Source organism: Salmo salar, chromosome 08 (genome assembly GCF_965601325.2).
Source record: "Salmo salar chromosome 08, fSalSal1, whole genome shotgun sequence".
NCBI classification, from domain to species: Eukaryota; Metazoa; Chordata; class Actinopteri; order Salmoniformes; family Salmonidae; genus Salmo; species Salmo salar.
Window position 1 is genome coordinate 29835001 of NC_138298.1, and position 7500 is coordinate 29842500.

General features: G+C 45.4%; 2 protein-coding genes across 10 annotated transcripts in view; one reads left to right on the top strand and one right to left on the bottom strand.

The window, feature by feature from the left end:
• LOC106600344 (protein unc-93 homolog B1) overlaps positions 1 to 3906 on the top strand; it is a 13093-nt gene extending 9187 nt beyond the window's left edge. The window contains exons 12-14 of one of the 9 annotated variants that reach the window (XR_014393089.1): positions 262 to 384; positions 672 to 2430; positions 2518 to 3906. Coding sequence is in view for 1 of the 9 variants with exons in the window: in XM_045716383.2 (XP_045572339.2) it covers positions 262 to 384; positions 672 to 914 (366 nt within the window). In the remaining 8 variants the exon portion in view is untranslated. Of the gene's footprint in view, positions 1 to 261; positions 385 to 671 lie in introns of all 9 variants that reach the window. The other 8 variants (XR_014393090.1, XR_014393087.1, XR_014393086.1 and 5 more) reach the window with 8 other exon arrangements.
• Positions 3907 to 5330: 1424 nt separating this feature from the next.
• The window catches only part of LOC106594846 (beta-crystallin A1), a 5750-nt gene continuing 3580 nt past the window's right edge, over positions 5331 to 7500 (bottom strand). Inside the window, exons 4-6 of the mRNA XM_045716384.2 lie at positions 7433 to 7500; positions 6463 to 6605; positions 5331 to 5909 (exon numbers count right to left, since the gene is read on the bottom strand). The exon at positions 7433 to 7500 is cut by the window's right edge and continues 74 nt beyond it. Coding sequence (XP_045572340.1) covers positions 5762 to 5909; positions 6463 to 6605; positions 7433 to 7500 — 359 coding nt within the window. The 3' untranslated portion in view covers positions 5331 to 5761. The remainder of the gene's footprint in view (positions 5910 to 6462; positions 6606 to 7432) is intronic.

Genomic DNA, 7500 nt, shown 5'->3' on the forward strand with positions numbered 1-7500 from the left:
GTGTGTCCCCGTGTGTGTGTCCGTGTGTGTCCCCATGTGTGTACGCATGTCCGTGTGTGTGTCCGTGTGTGTTCCCGTGTGTGTGACCCCGTGTGTGTGTCCGTTTGTGTTCCCGTGTGTGTGTCCGTGTGTGTGTCCATGTGTGTGTCCGTGTGTGTCCCCGTGTGTTTGTGTGTTAGAAAAAGTGTAAAAACGATTAATTTAAAGTGCTATTTCACTCCTCTCTTTCTCTCCTTCTCATTCCTGGTCCCTCCTCCTCAGGCCAAACTCTCCATTCTATTGGTCATCTTGCTGCTGGCATGCTTCTGCTATTGGACGATGGAGCGACGCCTGTCCAAGAACATGCATTTCAGACTGCCTCGCATTCCCCGCCCCAAACACAAGGTAACCTATCACAATCTGTTCACTTTTTGCCATGTTTTTGCATTTTTTTCTTTAAAATACCATTTGGCTGAGAGAAAAGAGCAAATATCACATATCACCTTCACTAGTAATGCGATAAAGACAAGCAAACAGAACATCGAAATGAAAGTCTTTCTTTAAAGTTTGGCATTGGCAATAAAGACAATTAAAGAGCAATATCAAGTGTCTTCGATAATGACACAAAGTCATCAATTGACATGTTTGGTCTGTAATGTAATATAATGTTGACCATGTCACTTCCTTCTCAGGTCAAAGGTTATCGTTACCTGGAGGAGGAAAACTCAGACGAGTCGAACTCGGAGGAGAGTGATGAGGATGAGGATGAAGAGCAGCAGGAGGAGGTGATCAGGGAGGACTTCGGCGGAGACGCAGGGTCGCAGGGCTCTGATTCGACCAGGGAGAGGAGGGGAGGGGCTAGGGGTCGGCGCAGGAGGCGAGACGATGATTACGAGCAAGCAGTGGAAAGGGAGGAGAGAGAGAAGGAGGGATAGAGAGAGGGAGAGGGATAGAGAAAGAGGGAGGAGATTTAAAGAAGAGTGAAAGAGTGAAAAATAGTGAGAGAGCGAGCGACAGAGAGAGAGCGAGTCCTCAGGGTATCCTCTAGCTGTCCTCTAGGTATCCTCTAGGTATCCTCTAGGTGTCCTCTAGGTATCCTCTAGCTGTCCTCTAGGTATCCTCTAGGTATCCTCTAGGTGTCCTCTAGGTATCCTCTAGCTGTCCTCTAGGTGTCCTCTAGGTATCCTCTAGGTGTCCTCTAGGTATCCTCTAGGTATCCTCTAGGTGTCCTCTACTCTAGGTGTTCTCTAGGTATCCTTTAGCTGTCCTCTAGGTATGCTCTAGGTATCCTCTAGGTATCCTCTAGGTATCCTCTAGGTGTCCTCTACTCTAGGTGTTCTCTAGGTATCCTTTAGCTGTCCTCTAGGTATGCTCTAGCTGTCCTCTAGGTATCCTCTAGGTATCCTCTAGGTATCCTCTAGCTGTCCTCTAGGTATCCTCTAGGTATCCTCTAGGTGTCCTCTACTCTAGGTGTTCTCTAGGTATCCTTTAGCTGTCCTCTAGGTATGCTCTAGCTGTCCTCTAGGTATCCTCTAGGTATCCTCTAGGTATCCTCTAGGTGTCCTCTACTCTAGGTGTTCTCTAGGTATCCTTTAGGTGTTCTCTAGGTATCCTTTAGCTGTCCTCTAGGTATCCTCTAGCTGTCCTCTAGGTGTCCTCTAGCTGTGCTCTAGGTATCCTCTAGCTGTTCTCTAGCTACCCTCTACTCTAGGTGTTCTCTAGGTATCCTCTAGCTGTCCTCTAGGTATCCTTTAGCTGTCCTCTAGGTATCCTCTAGCTGTCCTCTAGGTATCCTCTAGGTATCCTCTAGCTGTCCTCTAGGTATCCTCTAGGTATCCTCTAGCTGTCCTCTAGCTGTCCTCTAGGTATCCTCTAGCTGTTCTCTAGCTATCCTCTACTCTAGGTGTTCTCTAGGTATCCTTTAGGTGTCCTCTAGGTATCCTCTAGCTGTCCTCTAGGTATCCTCTAGCTGTCCTCTAGGTATCCTCTAGCTGTTCTCTAGCTATCCTCTACTCTAGGTGTTCTCTAGGTATCCTCTAGCTGTGCTCTAGGTATCCTCTACTCTAGGTGTTCTCTAGGTATCCTTTAGGTGTCCTCTAGGTATCCTCTAGCTGTTCTCTAGCTATCCTCTACTCTAGGTGTTCTCTAGGTATCCTTTAGGTGTCCTCTAGGTATCCTCTAGCTGTCCTCTAGGTATCCTTTAGGTGTCCTCTAGGTATCCTCTAGCTGTCCTCTAGGTATCCTCTAGCTGTCCTCTAGGTATCCTCTAGGTGTCCTCTAGCTGTCCTCTAGGTATCCTCTAGCTGTCCTCTAGGTATCCTCTAGCTGTCCTCTAGGTATCCTCTAGCTGTCCTCTAGGTATCCTCTAGCTGTTCTCTAGCTATCCTCTACTCTAGGTGTTCTCTAGGTATCCTCTAGCTGTCCTCTAGGTATCCTCTAGCTGTCCTCTAGGTATCCTCTAGCTGTTCTCTAGCTATCCTCTACTCTAGCTGTCCTCTAGGTATCCTCTAGCTGTTCTCTAGCTATCCTCTACTCTAGCTGTCCTCTAGGTATCCTCTAGCTGTGCTCTAGGTATCCTCTAGCTGTCCTCTAGGTATCCTCTAGCTGTGCTCTAGGTATCCTCTAGCTGTGCTCTAGGTGTCCTCTAGCTATCCTCTAGGTACTTTCCCCAGTCCAGCTCTCTTTCATCAGTGCAGATTAAGGAAAGGAGTTGAATCAGAAGAAGAGACAAAACGGGTGTGTCTCAAATGTAACCCTTTTCACTTCATAGTGCCCTACTTTTGACCCCGAACTTTAACCTTGTTCAAAAGTTGTGCACTATGAATAAGGTCCCATTTGGAACGCAGACAATACTGTATGTCTAGGCTATTGACACGCACCTAGAGGGGGATTGACATATAGATAATTGAAGAGGTTCATCCACAGGAGGATAAAACAGAGTGGTACAGGAGGATAAAACAGAGCGGTACAGGAGGATAAAACAGAGCGGTACAGGAGGATAAAACAGAGCGGTACAGGAGGATAAAACAGAGCGGTACAGGGGGATAAAACAGAGCGGTACAGGAGGATAAAACAGAGCGGTACAGGAGGATAAAACAGAGCGGTACAGGAGGATAAAACAGAGCGGTACAGGAGGATAAAACAGAGCGGTAGAGGAGGATAAAACAGAGCAGTACAGGAGGATAAAACAGAGCGGTACAGGAGGATAAAACAGAGCAGTACAGGAGGATAAAACAAGGGTACAGGAGGATAAAACAGAGCTGTACAGGAGGAAAGAGAAGAACGGGGGATTTTACACAGAAAGAAAGAGGATGAAGAGAGGACAGGAATTCAGTTTCGAAGGTTTCTCATAACACAACTGAAAAGGGAAGAAGTTATTTACTCCACTTCAAATATGAACCAGTTTCCTTCCAATGCATGATCACATGGTGTGTGGCCCAATTGTCACACTATTCACTATATAGTGCACTCATTTTGAACAGGGCCCATTTGGGCTCTGGTCAAAAGTAGTGTACTATATAGGGAATGGGGTGCCATTTCGGACTCACCCGTACTGTATAGACACCTGAAACATATGTGCAGTTAAGTACGTCACAGGCACTTTTGACAGGGCACATACAGGGCTCTGATCAAAAGTAGTGCACTATAGAGGGAATAAGGTGCCATCTGGGACACAGCCTTTGTATTTCAACAGTATCACTGTATTGTATTGTTAGTCAGCTGTGTTGTCATGGTTCCTAGCTCAGGTGTTTTGAGTGGCCTACATTTTGTTGTTTTTTGTAAGGAATTTATTCAATCAATGATTTTGAAAAAATGTAATTATAGTCATGAATTATAATGAGAATATATTGATTGTAATTGTTTTTTTTATGACTGAAGTGAGTTTTGAAGTTGTTTTCTGAGTATAAAGCTGGTTTTGAGCCTCTTGATGTGGGTGTTCTGTTATCAAAGACCAACTAATATCACCATGGAAACTTAGTTCATAAAAGTGAACACCTTATATGCTTAGTTAAATAAAAAAAAGTCACTCCTACACTGTAAGAAAGCCGTAAACATATATAAAATTCACAAAAAAACATTCACTTATTTTATAAGACTTGATCTTTATTTGGATCCCCATGAGCTGACGCCATGACAACAGCTAAATGTGTATACAAGCATACAGTCAACACACACACACACACATACATTTAAAGGTACACTGTGAGTGTAAAATTTATTTTTAACTCAAATTTTGGTTTGAGAGGTGACTGTTTCATAGACACATATGGTATTATATGAATCAATTTTTTTCTTGTTAAACCACGCAGCCGTTAGTAGGCTAGTAATAAAAGCTTTAAGTCATGGCTGTGGGGAGGTATGCCCCTTTGTGTGTGCTCCAATCAGGTCATTCCTGGGCTAGTTCTGTCCATTGAGTTCAGGCAGAGTTTCCCAACCCTCTCCTTGGGCCTCCCCAGATGTTTCACATTTTTGTTTTAACCTTAAATTGGCACACCTGGTTCAATTAGTCAAAGGCTTGGTGATTAGTTCACTAATTAAATCAGCGTGCCAGTTTAAGGTTGAAATGAAAATGTGAAATGTCTGGGGGAGCCCAAGGAGAGGGTTGGGAAACCCTGATTTAAGGGACCTCTTTTGGCTCAAGAGCACCCCCCAGAGGCAAAAGTTATGTATAGTACAATAGATGTTGAGTACACAGTACAGATGTACAGTATAATACAAGTATATACGTAGTAGATGTATTGTAGATATGTGTATGAAGACATTTCGATGTCTCTATATAGAAGACATATATATATAGTACAGTATATAGTAGATATGTGTATGAAGACATAGTACAGTATAGTAGTGTGTATTGAAGACTATAGTACAGTATATGTGTATAGAAGACTATAGTACAGTATATAGTAGATATGTGTATAGAAGACTTTAGTACAGTATATGTGTATGAAGACATATAGTACAGTATATAGTAGATATGTGTATGAAGACATATGTATAGTACAGCTCCGTTTTTGTTGTGTTCCCAAACTCACAATGTATCCGTTTTCTACACACCAGTCAGTGAATCAGGTAAGTGCCCACTTTGTTTGTTTCACGGTGTTCTTTTCGTTTTCTCTCAAATTCATCAAACGCTTATTTTCTACATCGGTATGCCAAACTATTGTTGATGTAGCCATTTTAATAAAGGGGAAAAGGCTAACTGTCATAGTCATGGTATACGGTCTCACATACACACGGCTGAATGCTGTTTTAGCCAATCAGCATCCAGTATCCAAACTACCCAGTTTATAGTACGGTATATAGTGAATGTGAACAAACATATAGTACCCAAGAAGAACACAGGACCCATGTTTGAGGTGAGCATGAGTTTATTGGTCAGTGATGATCTCCCTCCTCTCTCACCACTACTGTCTATTGCTGTTATTGGTGCTGGTGAACCAAAGTCCCTGATATATATCTGTGATATATACTACAACCTGCTAGACCGTTATTACACTATAACGGTCCTCTATAACGTGTTACGGTGATGACTTAACTTGTCTCACGTTGATGTTACGGCGTTGACATACGAGTCGCCTCTCGTAGGACTGACACCCTGTTGTGTTATCAACCAGAGTGTCTGAGGAAGTCAGTGACGGAGTTGACATATGTTAGTAGAAACGGTGGGATGCTTCTGACTGACTGTGTTTGTGGTGGCCGTGCTGTGACAAGGCCCCAGTTAGACCCAGCCCTAGGCCGAAGCCTGAGGCTCTGTTAGGGGTACCGTCCGCTCTGGGCCCGGTTAGTGCTGGATACGGCGGATAGACTGGATCTGGGGGGTCTGGCAGTGGGAGCCCCAGTTCTTCCAGTGCTGGTAGTCTCCACTGTGTCTCTCACACTCCATGATGTACTGCTGGCCCCTGTAGCCGGGGAACTGGTAGCACACAAAGCTGTGGGGAGAGAGAGGGAGAGGGAGCGAAGGGAGAGGGATGGAGGGAGAGAGGAGAGAGGGAGCGGAGGGGTAGAGGAGTGAGAGGGGGATGGGGAAGGGAGAGGAATGGAGGAAGAGAGGAGAGAGAGGGAGCGGAGGGGGGAAGGTAGAGGGATGGAGAGAGAGGGGGAAGGGAGAGGAGAGACGGAGCGGAGGGGGGAAAGGAGAGAAGGTGATAGGTGGGGTGCAGAGGGAGAGAGGAGGGACATAGAGGGAGGGAGAATCATGTTTGGCTTAGAGTGGACTTTTGCTTGACGCTGAATTGCGTCACTCAATGTTTTGCTTTTTATTGTCTCACTATAGCAAGATTGGAGTGTGGTTGTGTCAGTGGAGGCTGCTGAGGGGAGGACGGCTCATAATAACGGCTGGATCAGAGCAAATGGAAACCACTTGTTTGATACCATTCCACTTATTTTGATCCAGCAGTTACCACGAGCCCAACCTCCTGAGGTGTGTGCCATTGTGTTTTTGTACAGTGTCTGTGAGTGAGTTTGTGCTTAATGTTGACTTACGCGCCACACTGAACGTGCATGGATCCGACCTCAGGCATGCACCAGCCCATGGCCCTCAGAGAGGGGTAATCATCACACAGCTCAACGCTGCGGCCCATGAAGTTCTCTGTCTCAAAGATCTGCATACGACTGCTCTGGTGGGACTGGGAGGGGAAGGAGGAGAGAGGATAGAGAGAGAGAGAGGATAGAGGGAGAGAGGATAGAGGGGGAGAGAGGATAGAGGGGGAGGGTGGAGAGAGGATAGAGGGGGAGAGAGGATAGAGGGGGAGAGAGGATAGAGGGAGAGAGTGGATAGAGGGAGAGAGTGGATAGAGGGAGAGAGTGGATAGAGGGGGAGCGAGGATAGAGGGGGAGTGAGGATAGAGGGGGAGCGAGGATAGAGGGGGAGCGAGGATAGAGGGTGAGGGGGGAGAGAGGGGGAGGGGGGAGAGAGGATATAGGGGGAGAGAGTGGGAGGGTTAAACACAATGCTAGGAAACAATCTTGCTGTTTCCTTTTTGCTTTCTCTCTCATACACACTGACACACAGTACTTTATCCTATCTATCTGTCTTCTATAAACACTAACATAGAATACTGTCTTCTATAAACACTAACATAGAATACTGTCTTCTATAAACACTAACATAGAATACTGTCTTCTATAAACACTAACATAGAATACTGACCACTGTCTTCTATAAACACTAACATAGAATACTGTCTTCTATAAACACTAACATAGAATACTGTCCACTGTCTTCTGTAAACACTAACATAGAATACTGTCTTCTATAAACACTAACATAGAATACTGTCTTCTATAAACACTAACATAGAATACTGACCCTCTTTCACACGCTCTCCATGTATCCATCTCTCGCTGTATTTCTCTCTCTCCCACACATACACACATATACACACTCACCCCCTACACACACACACACACACACACACACACACACACACACACACACACACACAGTCCTCACAGCGCAGTAGATGGGGCGCAGGGACATGAGGCGCTCCACGTGGTAGGACAGGGAGCCGCTGTAGGCGT